General features: G+C 36.0%; 1 protein-coding gene across 1 annotated transcript; it reads left to right on the plus strand.

Annotated features, from left to right (window-relative positions):
• The first annotated feature begins 4,589 nt into the window (after positions 1-4,589).
• Positions 4,590-12,915, plus strand: LOC132617660 (probable beta-1,3-galactosyltransferase 14). Its single transcript, XM_060332713.1, has 7 exons — positions 4,590-5,226; positions 7,225-7,377; positions 7,464-7,546; positions 7,664-7,763; positions 10,699-10,812; positions 11,504-11,646; positions 12,264-12,915. The coding sequence occupies exons 1-7, from the start codon at positions 4,865-4,867 to the stop codon at positions 12,353-12,355; spliced, it is 1,047 nt and encodes a 348-aa protein (XP_060188696.1). The 5' UTR covers positions 4,590-4,864; the 3' UTR covers positions 12,356-12,915.
• Positions 12,916-15,295: the final 2,380 nt, after the last annotated feature.

Consider the following 15,295-nt stretch of genomic DNA (forward strand, 5'->3'; position numbering starts at 1 on the left):
GGCAACCCCATGTGGATCATGCAGCAGAAAATGAAGAGGCTTAGCAACTGTCTTAGCCAGTGGTCTAAGAACCATATTGGCAACATTTTCGATAAGGTGAAGGATCTTGAAGACTAGGTAGAAAGGGCAGAAAATATCTATACCAGTCAGAACACTGATCAAAACAGAAGTCTTCTACATTCTAAATATGCTGAGCAGATTCAATGGATGAATAAGGAGACTTCTATGCTTAGACAGAAAGCCAGGATCAAATGGTAAGAAGAAGGGGACAGTAACACTAAATATTTTCATAGTGTTATAAGGCTTAAGAGGAAAAAAGCCCAGATATACAAGATCAAAAATGAGCTTGATGAATGGATCCAAGGGGATGACAAGATTGCTGATGCTGCCATCAGACACTTTCATAGTTTGTTCTCTCAACCTGATCAGATTAATGATTTCAAGATTCTGGAGAATATTGATAATCTTGTGACCAGTGAGGATAATGAGAGCCTAGTTGTTGTCCCAAACATGGAGGAAACCTATCAAGCCACTACTCTCCTGGATCCTGATAGTGCCCCTGGGCCTGATGGATTTAATGGAAGATTTTACCAAGCTACCTGGGATATTATCAAGGAGGATGCCCATAATATGGTTAAAGATTTCTTTAGAGGGGGGAAACTGACCAAGTTTTTTACCCACACCTGCCTCATTCTTTTACCTAAGGTGGACTCCCCTAGCAAGTTCTCTCAGATAAGGCCCATTAGTTTGAGTAATTTCTCTAACAAGATTATCTCCAAGATCATCTCCAACAGATTGGCCAACATTCTCCCTAAGTTGATCTCTCAGAATCAGACTGGGTTTATTAAGGGCAGACTGATCACAGAAAATGTCCTACTAACTCAACAATTGGTCCAGGACATCAATAAGAACAACAAATATGGGAACATTGTGATGAAGCTTGATATGGCTAAGGCCTATGACAAAGTCTCTTGGCTATTTCTTAAATCTGCTCTCAGGCAGATGGGATTTTCTGAAGTTTTCATAGACATCATTCATAGGCTCATTTCTGAGGTATGGTATTCAGTCATGATCAATGGTATGAGGTATGGTTTCTTCCACTCTACCAGGGGCCTTAAACAAGGGGACCCTATATCACCTGGTCTCTTTGTACTGGCTGCTGAAACCTTGTCTAAGGCTCTAAATCATCTTCACAACAAAGAAAGGTATATAGAATACACTATGCAACAAAAGGGACCTCCGATAAATCACTTATGTTATGCTGATGACATTGTCATATTCACATCTGGGAACAAGAGAAGCATCAAAATAATCACCAAGATTTTGAAACAATATGAGAAGGAATCTGGTCAAGAAATCAACATAGACAAGAGTGTGTTTTTGACTGCTACTAACTCTCCTGAAGCTAGAAGAAGAATGATTGGTAGAACTACTGGCTACAAACATCAGTATTTTCCTATGAAGTATCTAGGTTGTCCTATCTTCCCTCGAAGGAAAAGACTCTCATATTTTGCTGACATTGCTAAAACTGTAATGAACAAGGCACAAGGATGGCAAGGTAATATTTTATCATCTAGGGGAAGAGCAATTATTATTAAGCATGTCTTACAGTCTCAAACTCTTCACACACTAGCTGCAACGTCACCCCCTAAAGGAATCATAAAACAACTTGAAAAATACTTTGCTGATTTTTTCTAGGGGCAGACTGACAACAAAAAGAGATACCATTGGAGCTCTTGGGCAAACATGTGTTACCCTCAAGTTAAAGGGGGCCTAGGCTTTAAAAGTATTAGTGACATTTGCAAGGTTTTTGCCTCCAAACGATGGTGGAGACTGAGAGCAGAAAATAACATATGGGCTCAGTTTATGATGGCAAAATACTGTCAAAGAGGTCATGTGGTGGCAAGAAATGTACAAGGATATCAATCTTTCATCTGGAAAGAACTTTTGAGGATTAAGGCTGAGGCTGAACCTCACATCTTATGGAGGATAAATGAAGCTAAAATGTCCTTCTGGTGGGACAATTGGACAGGTCTGGGCCCACTAGCTATTCACTTATCTAGGAACAATCCTGGTTCTCTCATGGTGGCAGATTGTCTGGTAGGAGATAGCTGGGATTTGGAATTCATTGCAAAGCTTGTTCCACCTGATATCTGCTCTATCATTCAGAAGGTGGACATAGGGCAAAGAGATAAGGTTGATCAAGATATCTGGATGGATAATCCATCAGGAAAATTCACATGTGCCAGTGCTTTTCAGATCCTAAGGAAAAAGCAGCCTAAATCTCCTATATGGAAATGTATATGGAATAAAGGAAACCCCTTTAAAATGGCCTTTATCAGCTGGAGAATTATCAAGAAAAAGTTGCCCATGTATGATAGAATCAAGAACTTCACTAATGAATCTGATCCAATGTGTATTTGTTGTAATGATCCTAAAGAGGAGACTATGCTACATGTCTTCATTGAAGGGGATTTAGCTAAGAAGGTCTGGAAATTTTTTGGAGACTCCTTGGGTATTAAGATGCAGAACCAGACCATTCAAGCAAGGTTTTTAACATGGTGGAATTGTAACACTAAGAACTCCATGCTGAGAGTGGCATACCAGTGCATCCCGGTCTTAATTTGTTGGGAATTGTGGAAAGCTTGGAGCTCTTTCAGATATGGAAACAAGAAATATTCGAAGGCCAAGATTTATTATGAAGTGATTCAACATGTGAAAGGCATCATGAACAAGAAAGGCTACAACATTGAGTCAAGAGACAACTGGAGCAAGATATGTAGTAGCATGGAAGCTCATAAAGCAGTGTTAACTAGCTTTCCTGTTGTTTGGAGCAGACCACCAGTGAATACCATCAAGATAAACACTGATGGAAGCAGTATGGTACTATGCAACAAAGCAGGAATTGGGGGAATTGCTACAAACTCTAGAGGAGACATTATTATGGCTTTTGCTAAAGCAGTGCAATTTTGCTCTAATAATAGTGCTGAAATCCAGGCTGCAAGTTTTGGTATAAACTGGTTAGACCATAATGATAATAACAATGGTATTATAGAGGTGGATTCAATCCTAGTGGTGAAGTGGCTAGATGGTGAATATAGTTCCCCTTGGGAATTCTTGAAGGAAATAGAAGACTTGAGGAGGATTATAGACAAAAGAAGAATCAAAGTGCAGCACTGTTTCAGGGAAGCAAACACAGTAGCTGATTCTTTAGCTAAATTTGGCAGCAACACACAGTTTAGTTTCATTGCTAACTTATTTTATACGATGCAGGAAATCCCAAGACAGGCTAGGGGAGCAGTGAGGATGGATAAAGCTCAACTAGCAAACTTCATAATCAGAGCAAGGAGAAGAACATGAAGTACATACAGGAGTGGAAAAGAAGAAGCAGCAATCAGTTCAACATAGAAGATATCAATCCAATACATAGGAAGGAGCGTGATTTTTTGGACAAGCTATTAACTATTTTTTGCTGGACTAATGGCAGCACCTTCACTAGGAATGTGGTGCAAGTCCTATGTAAAATGAGTAGGTTATTGTTGTACTATAGTTATGATGTCCCGTGAGTTGTTTGTATAATGAGAACATAACTAATTAGAATACTTTCTAATTAGAAGTGTTCTTCTAGCTCATAAGGGTAGATATAAGAGAGGAGGTCCTCACAAATGTAATAGAGGGAGTCATGGCGTAGCCCTCCTCCCATGTATATTTTTGCTAATCTTATTAACAAGGTAGGGGTCAATGCCAAACCCCCCAATGGCCATAGACAATGGTAGTCTATGGAATTGGTTTAATAAAAAAAAAAAAACTGTAGCATTGAGTTTACAATTTTACCCTACAAAGATCCTCCCTGTGAGTATCTTTCTCTGACTATTGATAGCCTACTTGTAGCTTCATGTTTTCAACTTTACTAATTACTACCCCTACAAGTGTATAGTTCTCGTCTCATCAAAGACCTTCTCTTTTGGAGTATTACAATTTTTTTTTTGACGACATGTAAAAGAGATTGGAGAAAATATTATTTTTCTCACATTTCTCGAGCCTGCTTCCATTCATTACCAAATAAACTAAAAAAAGGAAGAAGAAACAAATATAACGTTACATACTTAAAACATAAGTCTCAATATATTTTTGATGGGATTAAAAAAAAAAAAAGATAATGGACAAAAACGCACTTTAGTATTAACTTTTTTTTTTAGTTTCCTATCTAAACTATACCAATTAGTTTGCAAAACAGACATAAACTATCAGTTGTGAGAATTTCGTACCTAAATTATTACCAACTAGTTTTTAAAATACACTTCAAAAATTGATAGTTGAGATGTGTTATGCAAACTTGTCGGTGATAGTTCAACTAGGAAAAGTGAGCAAGTGATAGTTGAAGTGTGTTTTTACAAACTAGTTCGTGATAGTTTAGATAGAAAACTCTCACACCTAATAGTTCAGATAGAAAACAAAAAAAAAATGTAATACTCGATGTGTTTTTTTTTTTTATCCTTAACCCTAAAAAAAAAAGTCAAAAGCAGAGAAACAAATAAATAGAGAGATTAGGAAAGTACATAAATACTATAATAATTCCAAAAAGAGACAAAAGAATAGGAAAACAAAAACTGGCCTAACATTTTGCAAGAAATCAACAAACAGAATGTACATTTTTAACTTAAATAAAACTTCCAAAATGAGAGCTATTACTAAATCTCAACTCCCAAACACACCAATTTGAAACGTAAAATTTACTCTTCTCCCCCCATAAAAACCCATCTAAACCTTTAACATTCAATCTCTGTAAATTGTAACCATTTCTTTTTCAGCTTTAAATTTAAATCCCAAAAAAAAAAACATTTTTTTTTTTTTTTACATTTCAATGCCTTCATCTCCAAAATCTTTCAATGCATGGCCATCTTCAACATCCGTCTACTCCCGTAGATCAACGGTCCTGATTCTCTGTTCCTTAATCGGTTTAGCTGGATTTGTTTTCGGTTTTATTGCAATTTCGAGACAAAGTTTGGGGTCAAAATGTAAATATGCAGAACCTCGATCTGTTTCAGTTGTATGGGATAAAAGTGGAGGAGCTACTGGGAAAGATGATAATGGGGTTTTAGATGAAGGGCAAAAAAGGCATAAAGTTATGGGCTTTGTTGGTATTCAAACCGGGTTCGGGTCAACGGGTCGTCGCAGATCATTGAGGAAAACTTGGTTTCCATCTGATCATCAAGGCCTTCAAAGGTACTTTATTTATTTTACTTTCCGTTTTAGTCTGTTTGAAAAAGAATGTTTCTTTTTCTTTTTTTGGCACCTCTTTAGTTTGAACTTAAACTTTACACGTGTCAAAGTCAACTAGATTAACCCCTGTTTGGATGGTTGTTTCCCGTGGTTCATTAATGTACAGTATGGTATGGTACAGTATGGTGTTGTATTATATTGTACTGTATTAATGAACACCATGTTTGGATAGACTGTATCGTTTGTTGTGGTTTAATAACATTTGTATTGTTTGGTTTGACTGTATGGTACTGTATAATAACTTGTAAGTTTACTAAAATACCCTTAACTCTTAATTAGAAATTAGTTTATATATATTAATAAAACTCAGGTAAAGAATAAAATAGGAACTTTAAAAAATAAGTAGGTAGTGGGTAGGGGTGGTGGAGGGATAGGGGTAGGTGGTTATGGAATGAGGGTGGGGGTGAGGTTGGATGGTGGTGAGGGGTAGTGGGTGGGGGTGGTGGAGGGGTGGGTGGTTGTAGGATAAGGGTGGGGGGAGTGGGTGGTAGGGTGTGGGTGAGTTGTTGTGAGGTGGGGTTGGGCGGTGGTGAGGGGTAGTGGGTGGTGGTTGGGGTGGGTGGTAGAGGAGTGGGGTAGTTGGGGGTGGGAGTGGGTGGTAGGGCGGGGGTGGGTGGGGTGGGGTGGTGTGGGATGGATGGTGGAGGGAGGGGCAGGGATGGGGTGGGATGGATGGTGGAGGGTGGGGCAGGGATGGGGTGGGGGTCAGTGTTAGGGTGGGGGTGAGGTGGGATATAATGGAGAAATGAAATATGTAACCACGGAAAAACCATCAAATCTATGGTTACAAAAATTGGGACTTTTCATGGTTGTATAACCATGGAATGAACCACGAGTTTACAACACCATACCACATAATTTTAAGAACAATGGAAACAAACACGGTTTCATAGAAAACCATACATTAATGAACCACGGGAAACCACCATCCAAACAGGGGGTAAAGGACATTTTGGTACATTTAACGTATTTGTAGTTTAAGATCACAATATCGAAATCAAGGGCTTCAAAGTATTACCTCTTTCTATGTAAATTTGTAATGAATGTAAAAATAAAAAATAAAATCTTTAGTTTATTGATCTGCTCTGAGATTTCTTATTGGGGAAATTTTCAAGAATATACAGTTTTTTAAAAATTATTACACGACGGAGCCCAATCTACGACATTTTATACCTGGGGGGAAGTATTATACATAATGCATCGACCTTGTATAAAGTGTATAAAAGGTGTTTATACGCGTATATGAGTTAAATCGGGTTACAAACTCAAAGTATGGGCTACGTGGTGTATATATCTTCAAAATAGACATAGAGGGTAATTTTTGATGATTTGATTTAATTAATACAAACTTAGCTAAGAAAAAGACACAATGGAAGCTATGGATGTGAGAATTACCTTCATTTTGATATTCTTATTAGCTAAATAAGTATGCAATTTATTGAAACTCAGCCTGAGGTGTTTGGAGTATTTACTGTTTCTGTTAATCATCAAATGTAAAATCTGGTTTAGTTAATGTTATGAATGTTGTATCATTTTCTTTTATTTCTCGGTAGCATTAGTCTTGTGATTTTATCTGCTTGTGTATCACGATTCACTGGTAATAAATTGATGCATATGACATGTGGTTATAAGACATTTTCTTGATTTAGCATGTGGAAGTTGAGTTATTAATAGACACTTTTATCATGCTCTTGTTGAATTGAACTAATAGTTTCCTGCCATATATACCCAAAAGGCGAGACCTTTTCTGTCTTCTTTTGCCAAAAAAAAAAAAAAAAAAAGAAGAAGCTGTTTTCCATTTTCGCTAAGCACTTAGAGCCAAATATTCACAAATGAGTAATGTTATTCCATTATTCATTATGTTTATATGAAGTTGTGCTGCTTGTTTTCTATGCATTTCATAAGTCTATACTTTGCTAAAAGCCAGAAATGAAAATGCAGGTTAGAAGAAGCCACTGGCTTGGCTTTTAGATTTGTAATTGGTAGAACAAGTGATAAATCCAAAATGGCAGAGCTCAAGAAAGAGATAGCAGAATATGATGATTTTTTACTATTAGACATTGAAGAACAGTACAGTAAGCTCCCATACAAAACGTTAGTTCTGGCTACTCTCGTGTAATTCATAATCTTCTCTCTTTTTTTTTTTGGTTACCTATACTTACTCAAGTTGTTTTTTGCAGCATAGCTTTTTTCAAAGCTGCCTATGCACTTTATGATTCTGAATTTTATGTTAAAGCTGATGACGACATATACTTGCGGCCAGGTAATTAGAATTTTGAAGCTTTTCTATTCTTACTGTTCTTTACTTGCGGTTTATGTTTTGCATTTACCATTTTCTATAATTTTGATGTAATAGAGTTGCTTTAATTTTCCGTTACAGATCGCCTTTCACTGCTCTTGGCCAAAGAGCGTCCTCACTCACAAACATACCTTGGATGCATGAAAAAGGGTCCAGTTTTTACTGACCCCAAGCTCAAATGGTGAGTCTAATAAGTTGCCTGCATGCTTATAGATTCCCAGTATATTGTTGTTATCTACTCCCTCCGTTTCAAAATGTTTGTCTAGTTTTGACTTGACATGAAGTTTAAGAAAGTAAAGAAGACTTTTGAATTCTTGTGGTCTTAAACATGCCATGTGGAAAGTTGGAATTATAGAATTGCCAAAAAAGGAAAGAGGCATTCTTTTTGAAACAGACTAAAAAGGAAAGTAAGACAAACATTTTGAAACAGAGGGAGTAGTTTATTTGCCCTATACTAGTAAAACTTAGTCCCTTGATTCCTAGTTGTGTTTCAGTATTATGACTAATAAGATCAGAGTTTGACTATGTTTTGCTTAGAAGTAGGCCTGTGCACAAATCGGTTCAATCCGAATTTCTGAACCGATTCGAAACAATTCGGATAATTTAATTTGGATAATACAATTCGATTTCGATTTACAAATGCAATTGTAAAATATTACGGTTTAACGGTTCGGTTACGGTTTGCTTCAATTATCAACCGAACCGATCCGAACAAACCGAATTTATATGCCACTAGTGACTAATTTGGTATATGTAATGTGGTGTTGGCAGATTTGTATGCTTGCACAAGTTGTCAAGCTCTTGTTTTGCTATTTATATGCTATTATGCTTGCAAGTTTATGGTTTTTTCTTGGTTAATGTCTTGGTTATAAGGCTGCAAGTTTAGGATCTCATTATTTTTTGTTATGTTTACTCTAAAACTGAAATGAAATAGTTGCTTGTTTAAATTTCGAATAAACCGAACAAATCGATTTGTGTAACCGAACCGAAATAATAAAAAACGAATCAAATTGAACCTAGAATGGATCGAGTTTGGTTGAGAATTTTAGAAAGTCGAAATTCGAAATTTCAACTCGATGATGGCCAAAACCGAACCGAACCGATTCGTGCACAGGCCTACTTAGAAGTAAGTACTTACAATCTGAATTAGGTGGCCGACCAAGCTACTACACAAAATCACACTTTACTTAATGTTTCAATCTTGACTCTTAAACAGACCATGGCAGTGAATCTAAAAGATTGTAATAAATCCTTGCACTAAAACAGAGAACTATATTAATGGATAAAAGAGGTGAAGATGTAGGCAGACTAATATCAGTCTTGTTTAAGCTAAGGACACTAGGCTGGATGCTGCACCTTGCATAGATGCGCTTAAGTGTAGACACTCAAGAGCTAGGGCGAGCACCTCATCACCCCTGGACTCTTTCTGGAAAGGAGGGTACTAAACAACAAGCGTAATATTAGTTGTTTAGATGAATGATATTAACTAAAGGTAGGATTTTAGAAATCTAGGATGATAATGTAGCTAACAAGATGCCAAAATGCATTTGTGTCTTCCACAGTTTCCATTCTGCTTTTACGAATTCTCTCCTATCTGTTTTCTCTACAAGTAAATGAATTTCATTGCGGAAAGGGTGAAAAATCGGGTATTTACTGGACGACTAGCAAATGAATTAACCCTTTTTTTTTTTTTGTGTGTGTGTGTGTGTGTGGAGGATGGAAGGGGATAAAGATATTAATCATTAGCAGTATGTTTGCCCGCTGTACATGCTGTGAAGCCCGTGATGATGGTGGGATAAAGTACATAAAGTTTGTTTGGGTTCTGTGGAGAGAAGTCAAATATGCTCTGATAAATAAATCTCATCTGTAATCTGAAATCCAAAAAGTTATATTTAGTTGTCAATGTGGTGTAATCTAAAACTTATGAACACCACATTGACAACTAAATACAACTTAGAGGTTTCTCAATCTCATATATATCCATATTGTGGCATAAAGTTCCTAACCAAACTAAAACGACTCTTGGCAAACAATGAAGTTATTGTAAATGAAATTTTTATCAACACAGCTAAGACTTAATTCCAACTAGTAAATATTGTCTATTTAAATCATTTATTTCCATTATAGTCTTTTTTAACGCAAAAACTGATGGAACTTAGATGTGTAAATTATTTGAGACCATTATTCTCTATGTGATTTTATGTGTACCTCGTCATTTTAACACCTTTAATCATTATATATAGTACAGCATTTAAATGTCAACGTAAGATATGGTTAAACCATCTCAGATGACGTGCTAATTTGCTCATGTCGCTTGTGATCATAATTAATATTGTATAATTTAATATGACAACATATCTATCTTTGACATCACCATTTCAAAAAGGTTTTGTTGTGGATATGTTAGCTGCTCTTAGAGACTCAACATTTACTACAGTATAGGTATTGTTGGCTTCCAATTGTACTTGGCTTTCACTTTTGCATAAATCTTCCAACTCCTGTAGCACTCCTCTATTTCAGCCACTTATTTAAATTTTATTTGCGACATCTTTAAATGTCATGCCATTCTCCTGCAAACTGAGTTGAGATCACTGTGTTGTCTACATTTAGCACTATAATCCCGTCTAGTATCACTTTATTCATTCTTCCGACAGAGGCTAAACTTGTAATGCATTTAGTTTATCTTACCTTTGCTTATCCTAAACCCTATCTCCCTGGAGTGCTGTTGACTTTCTTTCTGGTTATTACAATTGCCACAGTATCATCCGCAAGTAACATACACCGTGTAATCTCCTCTTGTATATTATTGGGTTGCCCATTCAAAACTAAGGTAAATAGGCATAGTCTCAAGGTAGATCTGGTGTAAACCTACATTATGTGAAACTCCTTTCCGTCTTCGATTATTTTCCTCCTTGTATTGTTCTATTGTACATATCTTTTGTGGCATTTATTTGATACGAATCTCTTTATTCTGCAACATCATCAGAGGACTTTTCTTGACTCTCTCATTTGCTTTCTATGGGTCAAAAAATATTATGTGAAGATACTTCTTCGTTATACTATAATTTTCCATGCATGTTCTTAGCAAAATTATAACCTCTGTGAAACTGATGCAGGTATGAACCACTTGGATATATGCTAGGGAAGGAGTATTTTCTCCACGCTTATGGTCCTATTTATGCTCTTTCTGCTGATGTTGTTGTGAGTTTGGTTGCCCTCAGGAACAACAGGCAAGTTAGCTGGCTTTGTACAAAATCCTGTCTTTGATCTATCCTGAAGTGCATAAATTATGTTACCATTGTATTAAAAAATAAAAAGATCTATCCTGAAGTGCACACTGTCACTCCATACATTTTTATTTTCAGAAAGTTAGTAGTAGGTCCTGTTTACTGCTGTTGAATATATTACTTTTGGAATATGTTCCTATTGGCCTGCCAGGTTGGCCTAGGCAGACGGCAGACCTTTATTTTTTCTCATCATATAAGAAAAAAAAAAAAAGACCCTAACTTCATTATAAACTAACAAACGTGAAGAATAAACTAAAATCTTTTCACTTTGTTAGGTCTGTTCTCTTATAACACTCGTGTAGCACTCTTATATTTCTGTTCTTTTTTTTTTTTTTTCTTTTTTTTTTTTTAATGTGTTGCATTTTCATCTATCATGCCATTCTCTTGCAACACTTACCATAAATATTTAAGTTGTCTTTATCAATTAATTCTTCAAATTGAAAATCTTAATTGGTGTTTTGAATAATAAATTAAGATAGCGTAAGATCTTTATTATAAAAGCTGGATACGTATTACGCATCACAGTGCTTTCAGTACCTCTTTCTCTATTTTTATTAAACCTTGTGTCTGCGCTAATTCCCAGTCAAAAAGCATAATAGCTGATAAGCCATCTCCCTTGCTGTTAATTTTTCAGTTTCCGAATGTTTAGCAATGAGGATGTTACTATTGGTTCCTGGATGCTTGCGATGAATGTAAATCATGAGGATAACCGACAACTATGTGAACCAGAGTGTACTCCTTCATCCATTGCTGTGTGGGACATTCCCAAGTGTTCAGGTTTGTCCTCTTATTTGAAAATCAGTGCTTCACATGTGTGCCGGTGTTGATATTTTGTCGGGGATCAATGGCCAAATGAACTTTTGCTTTGATGAACATTAGATCATGAATTTGAACATGCAGCAGGGGACCAATGACGAATAATCTTATGTTTTGATACATGTTAGTTCATGAATTTGAATGTGCAGCACTGTAGATGCAAACTGCTAGTTTTGGACATTTCCTTAAATGACACTTACTTTAGTAAAAGAATATTGGATACATACTATTATCTGAAGAAATATACATTGATAATTTTACTCGTGGAAATATGTTGGTATCTGTTTCTTGTAGCATCTTAACACTTGATTTCTTGATCTTAATCTCGATCTCCTTGTGCAAATGTGAATCTTAGTGGACCAGTTCTTTTTTTGCATAATCCCTTTTACATTTTATTTTATTTTAAATAAGGTGAAGTTTACCCTTTTACATCTTCTATAAGAGATTCTTGCCTTTTACCTGGGCAGTTAAATCATCACTTACACCAGCTTTAGATCTCTTGCAAAAGTTAAATAACTTGCAATACTTGTTCTTGCAAACTAGCTGATACCATTTCTTGACTTAACTTTATCCTCTAGGGCTGTGTAACCCTGAGAAGAAAATGTTGGAACTTCATGCAAAAGATGCCTGCTCCAAGAGTCCTACTCTGCCATCAGATGAGGATGATTAGAGCTCATTGCCATCAAACACATAGGCTGGCAAATGTTTACAGATTGATTCATTCCTTTTGGTTAATGGGCTCAGTCAATGTTGCTGCTGGAAAATTGCTTCTGCGAAATGTCACACATTCATTTTGTAAGTTACCTGTGTAACAGTAGTTGAGGAATATAATTTATTCCGGCGGTTGTTGCATTTATAGATCAGAGTTTTGTAGCAATAGGAGATTTATGGGAGACTATGGGGGTAGTTTGTAGGAGCAAGAGACTTGATACTGCAAATATTTTGTTTGAGTACATCACACAGTTGTAATTTTGAGGTCCTAGAACTTGTTTGATGCACTGTGGAGGAAAAGATAGTAGTACTAATGTTTATCTATGAACAGTACAAGGTTTTTAGAAGTCAATTGTAAATCATGATAATGGTTGGTTTTTTCAGCAAACCAGAATCATGAAAAGGTGTATTTTTTTGCTATACATTTGCAAGGAATTGGTACAACGCACCTTATCCAAGTTTACTTTTTTTCTTTTCGGCAATTGAAAAAGGGTGGAAAAAGAGGATGATTTTCATGGATATCCACTGTTAAGAGTTGTTTGGAATATAACCAATGTTTGCAAAGTAATTGAAAACTAGTCAAACCCCCCTCCATTTTTTTGTGCTTAAATCTTCTTCTTCTAATTCTTGATAAGGGGTGGTTTTGATATTCTAATCCTCGCTTGCTGGGACACAACTTCAAGTAAAAAGTTATTGTTAAACTTGAAAAGTTGTGCATGGGCTAAGCGAAGTAAAAGTTCAGAACCTTCCACTTCAATGCCATCCGTGTAAATCGGGCAATTTGCACGATTGGCCTTATTCAGGGGTGGTCATTAATTTTTGCCCCTCAAATTGCTGGTCTTTAATTTTTGCTTTTCGCCTAAAATACCCTGAGATTCTGGGTTCGAACCCGGCTCAGTAAACAAGAAAAAAATCACAAGGCAAATTCCGCTTTTGCTTTAAGGCAGAATTTTCATGAAGTCTTGCATTGCGATTTTTTTTTTTAAAAAAAGAAAAACTAAGTGATGGGTTTGAACCAAGGACCTCGAGATATTTTCGGCCACTTTTTGAAGCGAAGGTCAAAATTAAAGACCAGCAATTTGAGGGACTAAAATTAAAGACCGGCGCCTTTGAAGGGAATCTGTGCAAGAAAATAGTGTAAATCACCTGGGGCAATTTGCAAGATTGCCTTTCACTGAGGGTGGTCTTTAATTTTTGGCCCTCAAATTGGTGGTCTCTAATTTTTGTCCTTCGCTAAAAATTCCATGGTTTCGGGTTCGAAACTCCAGCTCAGTCAAAAAAATTTAAAAAAAAATTTCAAGGTAGAGTTTGGATTCACTAGGCAGAGTTTTGCCTTAAAGGCAGAATTTTGGCATTGCCCTTCATTTGGGGTGGTCTTTAATTTTTGTCCTTCAAATTGGTGGCCTTTAAGTTTTGTCCCTCAAATTGGTGGTCTTTAAGTTTTGTCCCCTGCCTTTGCAAATTCTGCCTTGCAGCAGAATTTTGCAAATCTGTCCATGCAGGCAGAATTTGGGCCTTAAGGCGGAATTTGCATCAACAGTTTTGCAAATTCTACATTAAGGCCCAAGGCAGAATTTGCAAAGGCAGAGGACAAAAATTAAAGATCACCAATTTGAGGGACAAATATTAAAGACCACCCTCAGCGAAGGTTAATCCTGCAAATTGCCCAAAAAGAATCACCTGGGTTCTCAAGAATTGGGCCTATCGGTTACTAGGCAAGCTTTGGTCTACTTGACAGATTAGCCCAGTAGAACTGAACGACTCACTTCCACCTCGGTAGCACCTCTTCATCAAACTTACTTTTTGTTTTGCCAGACCTAAAAACTATACAGGTACTAATAAATACTAAGCTTTTTTTATTTGTTATGTTGGATTCTGGCTTTCTGAGTCTTAAGACTCTTTGAGTCAACTGATTTACTATGCATATTATGGACATTTTAGATGGATTTCATTTTCTAAAAATGTGAAAGGTCATTGAAATTCTTCTCTTGTTACGCAAACTAATTTAGAGGAATTTCACCAAAAGAAGAGAGACAAATGATGGAGTTAAGAAATGGCTTTGTAATTAAATTTATTCTAATGCTGTAGTTGTCAATGTTTATAATTGGATTCCTCTCAAAAGTTAGAAATGAATGCACCCAAATGGGGGCTTGGCTACATAGGCGGATTGTTGCGGCCTCTTTTTCATCTGAACCCAATATCTTTGACTGGAGTATAAATTTACTAGAATTGAAACAAATAGTATGAACCCCTAACATTAAAAAATACAACAAATTCAATGCTAAAACTTTAAAAGTTAATTCATAAAATTTAAATGTTGGATTCACTTCTGCTCAAGTATAATAGAAGAAATATCATTGTAAACAAAATTCACGTATAAGACAACTTGACAGAATATTTTTACAGTGTTATTTCGAAAATGAAATGTTTCTTTATTTATATTTTCGATGTTTTCCTCTTTAGGGTGGTGAAGGAGGACCCACTAAATTAAGGAGCAGCTAGTGTGTAGATCCTTCTTTATTTATGATTTGTAGAGCATCCTAAGTCAATATTCACGAGACCATGGTCAGCATATTTATGGCAAGCCCAATTGTCAAATATCACATGAGGAATTCTTGGACAACATTCTTCTAAAGCTCCATATTTGATAGTCCTATTTGGCACTCTAATTTGTGAAATTTGAAACTTCGTAACGGTGACTATTTTATGAAAATAGAGTGAAAAGTGGTTAATGAACTTGTTTCTGTGGGATTTTCTTGAGTAGTGATATTTACATTAAATTATATTAATTTATTACGATCAGTGATAAAATAAGAAAATTTCTTTATGTTTGTATTTATTGGATTAGTTTAAATATATATTATGAATAATTTTTGTCCTGAGTTGAGGTTAGGTCTAA

Source organism: Lycium barbarum, chromosome 11 (assembly GCF_019175385.1).
Source record: "Lycium barbarum isolate Lr01 chromosome 11, ASM1917538v2, whole genome shotgun sequence".
Lineage (NCBI taxonomy): Eukaryota > Viridiplantae > Streptophyta > Magnoliopsida > Solanales > Solanaceae > Lycium > Lycium barbarum.

Bases quoted from the DNA above. Each gene is read 5' to 3' on its own strand.
- LOC132617660 (XM_060332713.1), top strand. From the start codon at position 4,865: ATGCCTTCATCTCCAAAATCTTTCAATGCATGGCCATCTTCAACATCC. The intron at 7,547-7,663 runs GTAATTAGAATT...TTTCCGTTACAG, and splicing joins CGACATATACTTGCGGCCAG to ATCGCCTTTCACTGCTCTTG. The intron at 7,764-10,698 runs GTGAGTCTAATA...AAACTGATGCAG, and splicing joins ACTGACCCCAAGCTCAAATG to GTATGAACCACTTGGATATA.